The 17,934-nt window shown below is 45.5% G+C and overlaps 1 protein-coding gene across 1 annotated transcript in view; it reads right to left on the bottom strand.

Annotated features, from left to right (window-relative positions):
- Positions 1-1,303: 1,303 nt before the first annotated feature.
- The window catches only part of SMC6 (structural maintenance of chromosomes 6), a 53,855-nt gene continuing 37,224 nt past the window's right edge, over positions 1,304-17,934 (bottom strand). Inside the window, exons 21-27 of the mRNA XM_066596995.1 lie at positions 10,766-10,903; positions 8,794-8,939; positions 7,855-7,980; positions 4,174-4,279; positions 3,942-4,094; positions 2,223-2,320; positions 1,304-1,923 (exon numbers count right to left, since the gene is read on the bottom strand). Coding sequence (XP_066453092.1) covers positions 1,812-1,923; positions 2,223-2,320; positions 3,942-4,094; positions 4,174-4,279; positions 7,855-7,980; positions 8,794-8,939; positions 10,766-10,903 — 879 coding nt within the window. The 3' untranslated portion in view covers positions 1,304-1,811. The remainder of the gene's footprint in view (positions 1,924-2,222; positions 2,321-3,941; positions 4,095-4,173; positions 4,280-7,854; positions 7,981-8,793; positions 8,940-10,765; positions 10,904-17,934) is intronic.

Raw genomic sequence — 17,934 nt, 5'->3', positions numbered from 1 at the left:
CCTTTACACAGAATGACAAGCCAGCGAACGCTAACAAGGTTTAAGTTTAATGAAAAGGACGCTTAAAACAACTGCGAATAATAAGTGAGCGATTTTTTTCGCTTCACACCGACTGATTATCATCACTTTTGCTCGTTTGAACTAATTTTGAGCGATAATCGTTGTGTGTAAATGTACCTTTAAAGTGGTATTCCGAAAATTGAACTTTATCACCCATCCCACAGGATAGGTGATACAAGTCTGATTGGTGGGGGTCTCACCACTGATCCCAAGAATGGGTGTAATGTGTCCCCCTCTCCTCCTCAATGTGGGTTCAATGCAACACCCGCAGTGATGTGGAGATTGAATGGAGTGGCACGGTGCTGCCCCATTCATTTTAACGGGGTTGACCGAAATAGCCAAGTAAAAGCATTTGGCCATTTCCAGCTTTCCCATTGAAGAAGAATGAAGCAGCACTGCAGATGCTCGACTACAACTCCATCCAATCTCCTCCTTACTGGGGAAGATGCACTGAGGAGAGGGGGGGACACAGGACCCCCTTCTCGAGATCAGTGGTGCGACCCCCAGACTTTTATCACCTATCCCGTGGATAGGTGATGAAGTAAATTATGGGAATACCCCTTTACAGTAACCAACACATGTAAAAATAAATGTTTCCTTTTCAAAGTTGTCTATAGCATTTCCAATCCAGTGTTCACCTTCGTCCGACACCAAGATTTCCCTGCATAGCTGCGATGTCGGATGAGGCCCGACTCATGTTTCTAACGCTCTACAGGACAGCACTCCGATTTCGGAGGCTGTTCTGCATGCATATGTTACAGAATACAGGACAGCTCTTAGAGAAACCTGTTTCGGAAGGGGTTATTAGTACGAAAATCAACAGAACTAGACTCATGCCTGCGCCGGGGTCCCAGCGTTTGTAATGCAATTTTGGATTCAGTGTTTCCTGGGGGGGCTTGCTCTTTCTGCCATTATACAATGGCACCATCTGCTGGCCAGAGCCAGCACTGCAGTATGGGACATGCTGAAGAGGCCCCCGACAACAGAGCAGCCAGTAATATACAGTAAGAATACCCTGCCGGACGCCTTCCGACATTGGAACTGTACAGCCTTCAATCAGAATGTCTTCAGACGTCAGGCAGTGGATAGGAAAGGGTTAAATGTGGACTTAAGAGTAGCCATTGCTTTATGAGACCACCTAAACCAACTTCATCCTCGGGTGCGGTTGGTACAAACACATAGGCCTGATCAAGGTTTTCAATAAAACAACTTTACTATAAAATAATTAAGAATTGAACATTCCTTTCAGGTTTTTTTTTAGCTCTTTAAGAAAACAAGCAGAAGTGTAACAAAATAGGATTGAAAATATACATATATATATATAAAACTTTTGTACATTTACCCAAAATATGAGACATATATAGAAAAAGCTATATGAATAGAATGTCTTGTTGTGCACACAGGAGCAATGTGTCTTGATCCATCGGTCGTAGAAATGTAAAAAATAGAACTATATGTATAAATAAAGCAGCAACCAAGTGGACTGGTGACCCAACAGTCAACGGCGTATAATCTACTTTAAAGGGCTTCTCCCAAGACGTAAAAACCACTTCACAGCCACTCTGTTCTTCCTGGCTGCCGCTGAGCAGGCCATGTGACAGCTGCAGCCAATCACTGGCCACAGCAGTGACCTTTTATAGCCAGTGATTGGCTGCAGCAGTCACATGTCCTGGTCAGCAGCAACCAGGAAGAAAGGAGTAGTTGTGAAGCAATTGTAAGTCGCGGGAGAAACCCTTTAAGAGGATGGCAAATCAATCGTTTTCTTCCTCCTCTTGGTTTACAGCCTGAAATGGCAGAGTGGTTTGTCCTCGTTCAGGATCGTTCATTCTGAGAATTCGGATAAGATGAGTGGTAGGAATAGAGCTGTGAAGGAATGTAGGACACTAATAAGTACAAATACTTGGTGAGGAAAAAAAAAGAAAACCATCTAAAACATGTTTTACAGGTTTTGCCATTAGGATAGAATAATAAAATGTGTGACAGGTGGAGGTCCTACCACCGGGAGCGCTACAGCCCCATCACTGTAGTACCAACACATGCTGCTGCATCTGATACTACAGCTCAACCTGATCAACCTTTCCTGTGAATAGGTGATTAATCATTTTGGTGGGACAACCCATGTGGCGTTCTCTGGCTACATCTATAACATAATAATGATTTACCTCATATGTTGAGGGGTCAATAAAATAAACTGCCGAAACCTCTGAGAGTCAGCCATGGTAAGCATCATATCCATTGATATCCTCCTGTTCACCATATCCTACAGGACAAAGGAGAGGTAAGTGTGAGGAGCAGGTTAGAAGGTCAACAATCACAAATATCACGTGAACATGTGGGGTTGTGTTGGTTCTAAACATCATTTATTGATGTAATATACTGACTAGTTTGGGGCGAAACCACGTCTCTGAATGTCTGACCAAAATCTTGAGTTCAGTCAATGGGCAACTTGGATAAGATAAACTTGTTACACGTCTGTGCAACAGTTTGCAATACAAATACATGTGAAGGTGGTTTGCAAGAAGCACATTGGAAAAACTCAGCTACACGCAAGTCTTATTCTGAGGTCTAGTTCCCACCTGTACATCCATGCTGTTGGGTCTCTCAACCTTTTGCCAAAATATATGGAGCCGCAACTATGAAAAAATGCTGTCTGCAGATGGGCGTCTCTTGTGTAATAGAGGTATGGTTGCTCATTGTTTTTGTGAAGTTTTAATATGTAATAAAACTACGACTTCAAGAGGGGCGAGAATGGAGGAACAGAGTTGAGCAGAAAGATAGGACAAAGTAGTAGAGAGAGGTGCAGAGTGCAGGACAGAGGTTGAAGCAGGTATCTCTCCTGGTATACTGCATTAATACAGATACAGTCCTAGGGACCGTTCCCTCCAGGAGAAAGAGATACAGCCATTGAGAAGTTTGCAAAGAGCAGCTAAGCTGTGAACAGTGGAAGTGGGGAGTCTCTCCTGGTTTGTGCTACAGGACTGTAGCCATTGGCCTATGGGCGGTTTTCCTCTAATGAACACGGAAAGGAGTGCTGAATAGTTAAGTCAGTGCCAAGTGGTTCTCTCCCTTCCGATTTCCTGGTCCATTAGCACAGGTTGAGTCACCCCTGGTCATCTGGGCATAGAGTTCTTACAAGTGTCCCGCATTGACGTACCTAAAGAGTGTTTATTGAGACAAATATTGAATATTGCTGATCCTGGTCAATCGGGCTAGGACTCAGATTACCAAACATTCATACAGATTCTTGAACTGAATGGACATTGACAGACTGAGATACTCCGAAATGGCCGGGTCACAAGAATTTTGTTTTACAGTTAATAAAGTGTCTGATCAGCAATTGCGACTCCGGAGCCCTATATTCATCAAGCATCAACCCGGAAGACTGGGAAAGCACAAAACCTGCTGCCTGCAGTTCCTTACATTTGACCCTCTAAATTCTTAGCACCAAGAAAATGTAGGGCTTTAAGAGTTTGTGCCAAGATTGAAAGTGTTTGCAGGATAGGCGAAAACTAATAATCAGTGTGGAGGCGTGGGGACTGGTGAAACAGCTGGGATCTGCAATGATCAAGAGAAAAGGGGTCCTGAAGGTCCCTGAATGACTAGAGTGGTGGTCCATTCCACTCCATTCTATTTGATAGGGGATTGCCGGAGGTTGCTGAGCACTTGAACTCGGCTATCTCCTGCAGTCCCAAATAAAATGAATGAAGCATAAGCGTGTGTGTTCGACTGCAACTCCATCAATTTGGAACCTTCATTCGAGATTGGTGGGATCCCAACAGTCAGACTACCATCACACTGTAATAGATGCACAGGCATCTATTAGAGCCTAGATCTGCAGGTAGCCCAAGGCTATATTAACAGAAACAGGAAATTAACAATACCATGTAGACATCAAATTCATCCAGACATCTGAAGGGAGATTCTGCGATGGACCAGAGAGAAAGCACAAAACAGACAGTAGAAAAAGATCGTTCTCCTCCGGAAAGAGACCTCATATCAGACAGGGCTGCCTTGTCTCCTTCCCCGGGCTGGACCTGTGGTGGAATAGGACATGGTCATTGATGAAGCTTAAGGGCGGGCACCAATTCTAACCAATCTCTACGATCAACTTACAGTTATTGAGAGAGATTCGTTCTTGTGGTCAAACGAGATCTTCCCAGAATAAGATCTCTGAAACAGCAAGGAATCGAAGTAATACTTGCAGCGTAGACTAAGGTACCTGCAGGAGAATGAGCAGAGGAGGGATGAACACTTCCAGCGGCAGCAACCATCACTACTCAAGATTGGCACTCACATTCAGCTCAATTGACATTCGATAAAGACAATATAACCCCAAACTGGAAAGGATGCAGCCACTTGATCAAAGAGCTCAACACCCGTTTGGCTGCCCAGAGACTGGATATCACCCTCCATATTGATTCTCAAGATGTGCCATACGGCTAAGTTTGCATGGCGACGGTCACATGGCACAAGATTGCCGCAGTGGCCACGCTTTATCATCATCATCTAACTTAAAGGGGGTTTCCAGGGAAATACTATTGATAACCTATCATCAGTTGTTGTTCGGCTGGGGTCGGTCGTTCAGGACCCTGACCAATCAGCTGAGTGGGTGCATGCTGTCAGCGCCGCAAATACACAGAGATCGGAGCGGAAGTGGCTGGCACAGCTCCCATTGATTTCAATGAGAGCCGTGCCTGCAGCTACGAGCAGCAGCTACTACACAGAGGTCGTCGGGGAGGGTTCCGCTCAGACCTTTGTGTATTTGTGGTGCTGACAGCATGCACCCGCTCAGCTGATCGGTCGGGGTCTTGCGCAACGGATCCCAGCCGGTCAACTATTGATGACCTATCCTGATGATAGGTCATCAGTAGTATTCTTCCTGAAAAAACCCTTTAAATGAATGTGGTCACGTGCCGACTTGCAAGTTGATGTAAGTCTACAGCTGCAAGCAGTCTAAATCTGCTGGACTTGTTACAATGTGACCCGACAATTTCAAGTCCTAGAAGATTTGGGCTTCTTGCCATTGTCGGGTCTCGCTTACATTAGGTTGAGCTATAGCACACTGCGTTCTTTGACCACGTAATGCGAGTTGTGGCTGAAGTTACTGTGTAGCCCTAGCTGAAATGTCTACTAGATGCTGGATCCACACCTCTGGTACTTCAAGAACTTGTCTTGCCTGGTGCACCCAGGCTGCAGTTGGGTGCAGGGGAGTCTGGGATTAGGGAAACAGCTATGCTGTTTCTGCAGCTGCCAATCATTTCTAGGGGACTGGATATACCATAAATGTCTAAAGTGAGAATAGCCCATAAAGCAATGATATGTGAGACCCTCTTTGTGGAAACCATCAATCACATCAATTCCATGCGTATTATACCAGGTCTAAATGAAAAAGGGGGAACCCTACAGTGACTACAGACCGCGGGTTCATGAAGCCCTCATGGCCAGGGTATGGTTACACTTTACTTTCGATGAGCCTGAACCCAGGAAATGAATCTCTGTAGCAAATCCCAACAGCATCTTAACCGCATTGTGCTATAGGACACATATTTAACCCCTTAAGGAGGTCGCCCCCTTTTTTTTTTCTTCCATTTTCGATTTTATTTATCCATTGACGCAGATGTTTTTTTTTGCTTTTTGTATTTTTCAGTGGTGCCATTTAATGTGCCATATAACGTACGGAAAAACATTAAAAAAAATTCTAAGTGGAGTGAAACGGGGAAAAACCACAAAATCCACCATGTTTGGGAGCGTCTTGTTTCTACGGCACACAAACTGCAACAATAATGACCTAGTAACCTAATTCTACGGGTCAGTACGATTACTACGGTAGAAAATTCATATAGTTTTTTGCGCTGTACTACTTTTATTTTTTCTAAGATGTTCTAGCACCATTTCTTGCTGCCATGACGGCCAGAACTTTATTTTTCCGTTGACACATAGTTGTAAGAGGACTCATTTTTTGCAGGACGTCCTGTAGTTTCTATTAGTACCATTTTTTTTTAGTACGTTACGACTTTTTAATCGATTTTCTTTGTCCTTTTTCCTGTCCAAGTGGGATGGCTAATCGGTCGCGGCAAAGCCGGCACGGATTCCCCGGTCACCGGAAGCATGTAATTTTTTTTTTACGTTGCAGCAGGCGCTTCTATAGAGGAGCCCACGGGTTTTGGAGCAGCAGGTTCCCGGCGGAAATCTAGCAGTTTTTCACTGCGGCCACACCGCGAGATTTCCGGCTGGATTCCGCCCTGTGGGAACACAGCCTAACAGCTCCGATAAGTGACGTGGCTTATCAGAGCTGTTGTGGGTGGGTGTCAGCTGCAAGAAACAGCCGGCATGCGCATTGTATAGAGCGGGGGATCGGCCTGTGATCTCACACCCCAAACCTGCAGGACGCAACTGTATGCCCTTCAACGTTAAGGGGTTAAAGAGACTCCGTAACCTACTTTTATCCCTATAAGCCAAGCTTATTGGCTAAAAGTAGGTGACCCAGTGAGTCCAGGGAGGTTAGTGGATGCAGCGCTGCCAAGTAGTCTGTCCATTATAAAATTAGAACGGGCGGACCACTTGACAGAGCCACTCAATGCACTGAGCAGCAGCTTCTAGTGCTGACACCGGGGGAATGACGGGGAAGGCAAGTAAAACACTTACATTGCCAAACTCAGTGGGACACCTACTTTTAGTCTATAAACTTAGTAGGTGACAGAGTCTCTAAGTCACAGGTGCGCAAGGTTAATATGGCACAAACTCGGAAGCCGAGACCACTCCATACATGGCCAGCATCAAATTTCTTTGACACCTGGTCGCAACAGTCACGATCGAAGATCATGTCTGCTAACCCCTTGTGTAAATGTCCCAATTGGCATTCGGGGGTCCTGGACGCATATTAACATTTTCCACAAGACTTCTGCACTATTCAGCAATTCCAGCAACCTGATTGCTTGTCTGATTCACAGTGATTGGTTGTTTGGGTTAGCTGATTTACTTAACAACCAATCAAGTTGCTGGATTTGCTGAATAGTGCAGAAGTCTTGTGGAAAATGTTAATATGCGTCCTGGACACCACCTCCATGCATAGATTATGAGGTGTCACCCAGTTGTTATGGCAGCCTGTAGCTTTCACAAAGCTTCTATGCCATGCATTTCTGCCTATTAAGATGGGTCTGTGACACGGCATAACACAATGCCAGCAGTAATACCATATACTGAAATACGAAGTATTGCAGTCTATTGTTTGAGTGATCAGACTATCACAAGATCAAATCCCGTATGGGGTCTGAAAAGAAACATGTAAAAATAAGTGAAAAAAGAATATTGCAATACTAAAGGATAAATCCTTTCCCCCTATTTATAATATCTAAGCAGTACAGCAAAAAAATAAAAAAGCAACACAACATACTGACCCACAGAATCAGTTTATCATGTTATTTCTGCGGCAGCATCTACACCATAAAAGCAAGACCTCCCCCCCCCCCCCCCCCCCAACCCCAATCCTTCCTTCCTACAAAGCTGGCATTTTTTTTTTACTATTTCACTCCACTTAAAAATGTTAAACATTTTTCGATACATTATATGGTACATTAAAAAGTCCCGCAAAAACAAGCCTCCAAACAAGAACGGCCGTGTCCTTAAGGGGTTACACATGCAGACAGAACCAAATGGGAGATGTGAACATTCTCCTCTTCTATACATAAAGTGCGCACCGAAATACTGTTCATACAAGATAACCAGATGTGAGGGGAGACCTGGTTCTCCTACAGGCTGATGACGTAGAGAATACACACGGACGGACGGACAAACCTCTGAAACTGCCGGTACATCTTGTATCGTTGCGTCATGATATCATCTAACAACTTAACAAAGACTTTCAGGTTCTTCACTTTACTTTCCATTTCCTGATAGTTCTCCTTCGCAGCATGGTACTCTCTGGAAGAAGGGTAAATTGTCACTAGAGTTAGTCAGAACTGATTTAACCCCTCTTTGCCCACCCCATGATAACTAACAGACTAATAGCATGATCGCCGTCAGAAGCCAGTTAGCTTTTCGACAATCTCCGATGTAGCTACATAGTCGTTGACAGGATGCTGCACTGACAGACCAAACTTGTACTGTGACAGGGGACCGAAATAATCAATGCTGTGACTATAAACCACAGAACACAGCGCTCAGGTTGAGAGCCGCGTTCCTGAATGTAAAGGCTGCCGACTCTGCATTTGGGCTGTGTCTAAAAACCCTGCAGGCATTAGGGGAAAGTAGTCCGAACCAACTAATTTTAGCACAATGGGTCAACTCCCCCAAAAATGATGTTGATGGAAAGAGATTGGGCATTGAAATTAAACGCAACCAATCTTTTTGTCCTTCCTGGAGATAAGTCGCCAAAAGATGTATTGCAGCAGCTCTTTCCCCAGCTGCCCATTAAGAATATACCAATGCCCAGCTGTACCGAGCACTGGTGGACAATGGTTCAGCCGACCGTTACTACAGGTGTATGAGCACCTTCTAAAGGAGTCGGTCACCACCTTCATGCTGCTGTCTCTGAGGTGGCAGCATACGGTAGTGATGGACATGCTGATTGCAGCGATATGTCTGTCTTGTGTATTTGTAATATATGATGACTGTGATGTAACACCAGCAAATCTTAAGTGTTGTACAAACCATGTGGCAAGTCACTTCAGTCCGGCTGAACTACAACCCTACAGAAAACCAGGTATAACCAATGTGGCTTCACTGTGAACCTACTTTATTATTTCATCTCTGTTCCCATGAAGATGATATTCTGAGTTGATCTTTGTGCGAAGGCGGTTAATTTCAGCATCCAAGCTCCTAGCTGTACGGGGAACGTCAATCCTCTCTGGAAAGATCTGTTTTGCCTTAGAAATTTTATCCTGTGCAGGTTTAAAACCAAAAGAAAAGTAAAAAAAAAAAATCATATCATATACATATTACACACACACACAAAATTATATATATATATATATATCACACACATACATATATACATATATATACACATACATACATATATATACATACATACATATATATACATACATACATATACATACATACATACATATACACACACACACACACTCCGTATATTCCGGCGTATAAGACGACCCCCCAACTGTCAACTTATACACTGGGAATACGGTGTAGGGAAAAAAAATACTCCCCTCCCGCGGCGTTCTGCGTTCTGACATTATTGAAAGGCTGTGATTGGCTGACGCAGCCTGAGTTAGCCAATGAAAGCTGGTGCTGCGTTAGCCAATCACAGCCATTCAATGATGTCATTGAATGGCTGTGATTGGCTAATGCAGCGCCAGCTTTCATTGGCTGATGCTGCCTGAGTTAGCCAATCAGAGCATTAGCTTTCTGGAGGTGGGGATTTCAATGCTTTATCAGCGAGGAGGAGGGAGCGACAGCCTGCAGCAGCGCCGCGGGAGGTGAGTATTTTATTTTTTTTTCTCTTCTACAGCTTATACCTGGAGTATAAGACGACCCCCCGACTTTGGAGAAGATTCTCCGGGGTTAAAAGGTCGTCTTATATACTGGTATTTACGGTGTGTATATATATTTATTTATTGATTAAAGATATATATTATTATCTTCACAGAAAAAGGGATTCAAAAAGAATAAAACACAAACAAGCGGATGATATCCTACAGCAGTGCATTATGAGCAGTTTCCTAGTACGGTCTCTGAATCAGACGCATACATGCATATATAATGAGCTTTCTGTAGACCGGCATTGTGACCGAGAACAAAATGTGCCGTTCTCTGTGTTTTTAATTCTCACTGCACCAATATATTCTGTTGCAAGGTACAGATATAAATCATGCACAACAGTCCTGTCACCAGCAAAGCTTGCAATCTAATTCCCTCTCTTACATAAGGAGCAATTTCAAATGAATACAATTAAAAGGGTTCTCTAGCTACAAACTATTGGTGGCCTATTCTCGAGATAAGCCATCAATAATAGATTGGTGGTGGTTTTCTGCCTGGGACCCCTGTGGATTCACTGTGCGCTAGGTCAGTTGATGTGTGCAAGAAGCAGACAGCTCTGTTTCCACTGCAGTGGTCAGGCTTGGTATTGCAGGCAAAGTTCCCATTGATGTTAATGTCAACTGTGCCCTTGATGCCAAGCCTGGCCACTGCAATGGGAACGGCATTGTCGAACTCAGAGAACAGCTGACCGACAGGGGTCTCTGGTGACAGATCCCCACTGAGCTACTATTAACCCGTTGCTATTCAATTTTGTATTCAGGGTTTCCTAGGGGGCTTTCTTTTTCTGCCATTATACAATGGCGCCATCTGCCGACTAGAGCCAGTACTGCGGTATGGGACATGCCGGAAAGGCCCCCCGAGAACAGAGCGGCCAGTAATATACAGTAGGAATACCCTGCCGGACGTCTTCCGACATCGGAGCTGTACAGCCTTCAATCAGAATGTCTTCGGACGTCAGACAGTGGATTGGAAAGGGTTAATGACCTATCCTGATGATAAGCCACCAATAGTTTACAACTGAAACCCTTTAACCCCAAGCAAGTGAGAAGACATACAGACATCATGCAGGTGTCGCTTTTGATCAGATGCTTTGTCAAGGACGCCAATGCTGCTAACCACTGAGCCATCTACGGTGCAGCCCCATACTAAGAACTGTCACCTCGCACATCTAAACTCTTATCACTCTTTTTGGTTTCCGCTTTACCTCCAGGTCTTTTTCCTTGGCGTTCAGTTCCTCTCTGTGCTTCTTAATCCCATTTAAGTGCTCCCTGCACTTCTCCTCGTAGTGTTTCTTATGACGTTTACAGGTCTCCACTTCTTGGTCCACTTTTTGAAGATCTTCCTGGAACGAAAAAAAAAATCCAAAAGGATTAGTTCTTTTTTACTTGCAGGCTCAATAGTAGCTCTGTGTGCCGAGAACGGCAGAAGACAACTGTGTGGTCATAGATTTAGGACCAACTTCATAGGCGGTTTCTCTTCTCCCTGGGGAGGGTGGGGCTGCAGTTGTGACCCCCACTAACAATCACTTGATGAGACGTTATGATCTTCATGTCGTGAAACCAAAGCCGCTGTGTAGCCCTAGCCTTTACTCCGTTTCAGACTGCAATCCTGGACACGTCTCACATTAGGCAGTATGCAGGCACCAGTCCACGTACAGACGAGAATAGGACATGCAGCAGTTTTCTTCACACGGCCTGCCAGTTCATATGAAAACTGGCCCAAGTGTATAGACTCAGGCTATAATGAGTGTGTGCTGTCTGAATAAAGCCTTAATCTGTTGGGCTCCTCTGCTCCCCCTACTGGTGGCTACAGGTAGCCAGAACTTTGTCACAGAGGCAGAAAAAGTTATTTTAATCTTAAAAGGCCCATCACAGAATAGACATAGATAAATAAAACTATACATTTTTATTTATGTAATGGCACCTAGGGCCTTGTATAGAGAGATCTCCTTAATTAAGAACAGTAGTAAGGAGTGTGGCCTTGATCGAATCTCTTCACTGGTTGGTTTAAAGCCTCCAGTCAGTTTGTAGCCGCTCTACAGTGCTCTCCTGTGGCCATATCAGCAGAGCTAAATGGAAGTACTCGATCTTCATGGCCAGCAGGGGGAGTGATAACTCTGTCTCAATAGTTTCTAACTTCCTAGTTAGCAATAAGCTCAATCGCCTGGCCTACATCTCTAAATGCAAAAAACAAAAAAAATGAAGCAAGAGGCTCTGAACTGACTAGCGGCGTTAAACCACCTAGTGAAAAGATTTGATCAAGGCCACACGCCTTACTGTTATTCTAACCTAAGGAGATCTATCTATGCAACCCCCTAGGTGGGTGTATTGACTGATAAAACAGGCTAAGATATGAACCAGCCTTATGCTGGGATCACATGGGGAGCCATCACCACGGAAATCTAGCGGTTTTGGTTGCTGCCATCAGTCTTCGGTTTCCACTCCAGGCTCTTGCCATAAACACGTCGTTGGTGAGGTACGGACTATTGCCATCACAGATCTAGGTTCTCACTAGAAGCTCGTCAGTTCCTGATAAACCGCAAAATATGCGGGGAAACGCGTTGAACTTTCAACCTGAGCTTTTGTAAATTATGAATCCCAGTTTTGGCTCCGTATTAAGAACCGTAATCATTTACACCTCTGGTTGTTCTCAGAGGGTTTAATGGTATCCCAAATAGTGCAATTACATCGCCCCTATATATGGTGGTGCTTTAGTATCACATTCACCATCTTTTGGACATATATTTAGGAACAAAGCTATATAGCTCAAACCCTCCATATGGTTAAGGACTGGTCTCAGCAGCTTGGTAACGTTGGACATCTGCCCTTCCCCCTCACTCATCTGAAGGGCAATGCCCTTCCTCTCAGGGGAGCTATAGCTTTGATTCTGCCTGACTTTAGATGTACATGTTGATTATAGACCGGTTGCGCCAGACCTCCTATCGAGACACGACGCAGTCAGGTCTATTTGTGCGCTCCGGCTTTTTAATTGTAGTTTGATTTTTAGGTCTATTCTGTGAAGGACAGATGGCCAGAGATGAATGGTTTTTAAAAACAACTATATTACTAATTTCAGGACACAATTCTGTCCTGGAAGCAGAAGGGGAGGTATATTGGCATTGTAATTGTTGTTCTTTGCCGGCCCTGCGATCCATTTACCAGTCCTGTTTTGGCCATTCAGGATGGCAAACACAATCCCCACCATGTATTACCGTGTTTCCCCGAAAATAAGGCACCCCCCCCCCAAAATAAGGCACCCCTGAAAATAAGACACCCCCTGAAATTTGCAGAAGTCCCAAATATAAGGCACCCCCCGATAGTAAGGCATTGTAAAGTGTGCAGGCAAGTCAAGAGGCCTGTTCCCTGCTGCCATCCCCGTTGTTTCCTACCTCCAGATGTATAGGTAGATCTGCAGACAGTCTGCTGTTATCCTGTCCCTGCTGTACAAGTGTGCTGTTGTGAGCTCCCTTTGCTGGCTGGAAAAGTCCATACTGTATGTTCTGTTCCTGCTGTACATGTCTGCTGTGATGAGCTCCCCCTGGTGGCCGGAAGCTGCAATACCATCCCTGCTTACAAGTGGTACAGGAACTTCTGTCTGCAGACAGGTACGTTACTTTACAGCCCTTATTTTTTTATGGCTCTGTGTGTGAGTCAGGCAACCTGTGTGTGATTGTGTGATTCTTAAAGGGGTTGTCCCGCGCCGAAACGGTTTTTTTTTTTTTCAACCCCCCCCCCCGTTCGGCACGAGACAACCCCGATGCAGGGACGTACAGAAAGCTCACCGGAGCGCTTACCTTAATCCCCGCGCTCCGGTGACTTCTATACTTACCTGTGAAGATGGCCGCCAGGATCCTCTGCCTCCGTGGACCGCAGCTCTTCTGTGCGGTCCATTGCCGATTCCAGCCTCCTGATTGGCTGGAATCGGCACGTGACGGGGCGGAGCTACACGGAGCCCCATAGAGAACAGGAGAAGACCTGGACTGCGCAAGCGCGGCTAATTTGGCCATCGGAGGGCGAAAATTAGTCGGCACCATGGAGACGAGGACGCCAGCAACGGAGCAGGTAAGTATAAAACTTTTTATAACTTCTGTATGGCTCATAATTAATGCACAATGTATATTACAAAGTGCATTAATATGGCCATACAGAAGTGTATAGACCCACTTGCTGCCGCGGGACAACCCCTTTAAGGCTGGGTTCTCAGAGCATATTTCCAGCGGAAATCTCGCAGTTTGGCCACAGCGATAAACAGCGAGATTTCTGCCGGGAAAGCGCTGCTTCAAAACCCACGGCACTCAGCCGCTTGTTTTGAAGCGACCTGGCTGCACGCTTTTCCGTTTCTGTGGCCGGTGAATCCGCACCACAACACCGCCTTCTCCCAGCTTTGCCGTGACAGATTTGCTGTCCCATGTGGACGAGATTTCTGAGAAATTTTGTCCACAAAGCTGGCCAATTGAGGGATTAGCGGCCACAGACAGATTTGCCGCGGCGAAATAAGACACCCCCTGAAAATAAGATGTAGCGCATATTTGGGAGCAAAAATTAATATAAGACGCGTCTTATTTTCGGGGAAACAGGGTAGTAGTGTTAGAATACAATGCGCTGTATTTGCTACGACTAAGGACCACGTGATGGTCTGTAACGCGTCGGCAGGCGTGTCTGCATCTGTAGGGCGTATGCCATTTTATGCACTGGAATAAAGGTAGTGTTTTAACCCTTTCCAATTAAATTTGTATCCTGGTTTTCCTAGGGGGCTTACTCTTTCTGCCATTATACAATGGCGCTATCTGCTGGCTAAAGCCAGTACTGCATGAGGTGACACGTTGGATAGGCTCCGACAGCAGAGAGGCTGGCAGTATACAGTAGGAGAACCCCAACGGACGTCTTCCAACATCGGAGCTGTACAGCCTTAAATCATAATGTCTTCAGACGTCAGACAGTGGATTGGAAAGGGTTAATGAATGCTGAAATCTTCATTGTTTCTAATTTGGCTGCTATTGAACACTTAAAGGGGTTGTCCCGCGAAAGCAAGTGGGGTTATACACTTCTGTATGGCCATATTAATGCACTTTGTAATATACATCGTGCATTAATTATGAGCCATACAGAAGTTATTCACTTACCTGCTCCGTTGCTGGCGTCCTCGTCTCCATGGAGCCGTCTAATTTCAGCGTCTAATCGCCCGATTAGACGCGCTTGCGCAGTCCGGTCTTCTCCCTTCTGAATGGGGCCGCTCGTGCCGGAGAGCTGCTCCTCGTAGCTCCGCCCCATCACGTGTGCCGATTCCAGCCAATCAGGAGGCTGGAATCGGCAATGGAATGCACAGAGCCCACGGTGCACCATGGGAGAAGACCTGCGGACCACCGTGGGTGAAGATCCCGGCGGCCATCTTCGCAAGGTAAGTAAGAAGTCACCGGAGCACGGGGATTCGGGTAAGTACTATCCGGTTTTTTTTTTTTTTAAACCCCTGCATCGGGTTTGTCTCGGGCCGAACGGGGGGGCTATAGAAAAAAAAAAACAACCCGTTTTGGCGCGGGACAACCCCTTTAATATCCGTGCATCCGATAGGCGAGTTGGTTTACTATATACAGTTTTTTTTTTAATAATGCACTCATACATACAGTGCTCTAATTACACTGGTCAACAAATCAAGAAAAAATTTTCTGTATTTGTTTGGAAACAGCTTGATTTTGGGGCGCTGAATTCAGTGGAAGAATCAGATTCTATCCATCCCATCACATTTCTGAGATACGTAGCACTATTACATAGACAGTAATGCAGTATTGCCAAATATTGTCTGGTTTTAAATACAAAAAAAGTAACACTCAGAACTCAGTAATGTTTTTCTGGTATTTGTGAAGGAAACTCAAAAAATACCGATATGCTGAGGTAAGAATGAAGAGCAGTGCTTCATGCAGATTACAGCAAACACTAAACAGCTGTACAGATAGGCTCATGTCGGTAACCTTCCTGCTCAACTACATTGTTCGGCCATCTAGTGACCAGTTTTAGAACTTTATCCACTGTGTATTACATTCAAATAAAGAGTTTAGCTTCGTCACTGATTTAATTGAGCACAAATACCTTTTTTAAAAAATTTTTAAAAAAATCTAAATTACATGTAAAACCTTACGTGATACAGTCTTTCTAAAGGTAAATTTGGATTCTACACCCAAAAATCCAAGAATTGATATATTGCACACCCGATGCAAAAATGCTGTTGAGCAGTGTAATGCTCACATGATCAGTGCTGGCCAATCAAAGACTTCGAGGACAACATGCGGTCCTGAAACTGGAGGGTCGCTTTAAGGATTCTGGAGCACACGCACCGATATAATAAAATCTATGAACGCATAATATGGACCTTAAGTGTCTTTAGTTTGGATAACCTTTTTCATACAACACATTAGGCCATTCTCACACATGGGTTCACAAAACACCGTGTTCGAAATCACAGCACGTTACGCAAAACAATGTGCAAAAATAGAGCGGACAGCGCTCGAAAATCGAGGCATTCAGGAGCAGGTCTGCAAAGCCCCACTGAAATCAATGAAGGCATTGTACTGCGATTAGCGCAGAGTTTAAAAACGCCGTGCTAATCGTGGTAGAAAGCGGCCTACATAAGAGCGGTCTTAGGAAATTCTGAATTTAAGGAGGGGGTGGGGGGGTCCTCTGTTGTTCAGGATCTTCACCTCCTGTTATGAAGGGCATCACTATCTCTCTGGGGGAGCGGTCTTGTACTACAAAGACAACTACTGACTTAAAGGAGAACTGTGTAATGCTTAGTTGCCCATACAGCTGGGCTGAGAGGAAATTGAACACTTTCTGCTAGATTTCGGCAATGGTTACATTTGATCACTGTGGGTCCAAGCAGGGGGACGCTGTGTGATCAACGTATTGGAGTCTTCTAACAAATAGGGATGGTCTATAGCAGAAATAATGCTCATAGTTACAGGTTCGCTATATTAAAGTGCACCTCCACGTTTGCAAAAAAAAACTTAACATGTTACAGTGACACGTCAGAAAGGGTCAATTAGTGAGGGTCCCGGAGCAGAGACCCTCACTGATTTTTGTAAAGGGGCAGCAGCAGTGTTCAGCTCTGTCCGAGTTACCTCCAAGTTGCAGAAGTAGCCCAGCCACGCTTTAGTTTCCTTCCACGCGGCCACCTCCTAACCAACAGTGTTCTCATTGCTGCCAACATGGGAATATCCCTTTAATGCACAGCCGAGTGCTTCTGCTCCTTAATTTCAGCAACCAGACTCTCGCCGATCAAAGCCTTTGACATGGGAGAAGTTTTCTCACAACGAAGAGACAGGTTGTTTGTCATTTGAGCAGAATTTGTAGGACAGGGATGACTGATACGCCTCTGGCTGAGCCTGAGGAAGCCACAAAGGGGGGTTTATATTCCCTTCTAATCTGCATTCTGCATGGATGCTGATGAATGATATAGGCCTCATACTGGCCGCTGTATCTATAGGACTTCTCTGCTGTTACTACCGTTGTGTTATGTCTGCCTCCTTTATTGGTTAGATCTTTGTTCTACACCTTCTGCGCTGTTTTTGTACTGGTACAACTGAGACGTAAAGGCATTTGCCTTTATGGATTCATGCCTACCACGCTGTAATATCCACTTGCATGTTAGTATTTCTCGTCCGTATCATTGGGGGACCCAGCCAGACCATGGGATATAGCCACTGCCACTAGGAGGCGACACTAAGCAAAAGTGTTACCTCCTCCCACCAGGCTATATCACCCCTGCAGGCACTCAGCTAATTAGTTTTTAGCTTAGTGTCTAGCAAGGAGGCAGACATGTCAGGTCCAGGAGGACTTTATGGCGGGCATACGGGGAGTCGGGGCTTTTCCCTGGCTTTCCTGTACTGCCGGGGAGGGCGCAGGCAGATGGTGTCTCCACCACTCTGCGGCGCCCTACCCAGCGAAGAAAAGGTGGCACGACCCTGCCTATGTGCATTGGCGTCGTTGGCCCGCCAGCAATAGGGTTTCCCCCCTCTGGAGCAGCGCCCCTCTCGGACGGCGAGCGCAGCAGGGAACACTGCTGGAACGCAGATGGAGAGAAGGGAGCGTATCCGGGAGAAGGGAACGGAACTTCAAGCCTCCCTCCAAGTCTGCGGTCGGCTGCCAGGAACCCCTTCAGAGGACCCCCACCACCTTGGAAGGTCCTGGGGAAAGGAGTTCAGGTGCTTTCACTCCTCTTTACCTATCTCCCCCTCTCTCCTCTGCCTAGTTCAGTGCATATAGGGTTATGCCCCCCCTCTCCCCCCCCCCCCCTCTCCCCTCTCTATCCAGAGACACTGCCGAACAAGGGGGGCTGGGTGCTTACCGGCCAAGGCTGGGAGGGGGTGGATGCTCGCCCACA

Source organism: Eleutherodactylus coqui, chromosome 1 (assembly GCF_035609145.1).
Source record: "Eleutherodactylus coqui strain aEleCoq1 chromosome 1, aEleCoq1.hap1, whole genome shotgun sequence".
NCBI lineage: Eukaryota > Metazoa > Chordata > Amphibia > Anura > Eleutherodactylidae > Eleutherodactylus > Eleutherodactylus coqui.
The sequence above is the reverse complement of the archived record's forward strand: the minus strand, read 5'-3'. Positions and strand labels throughout refer to the sequence as shown.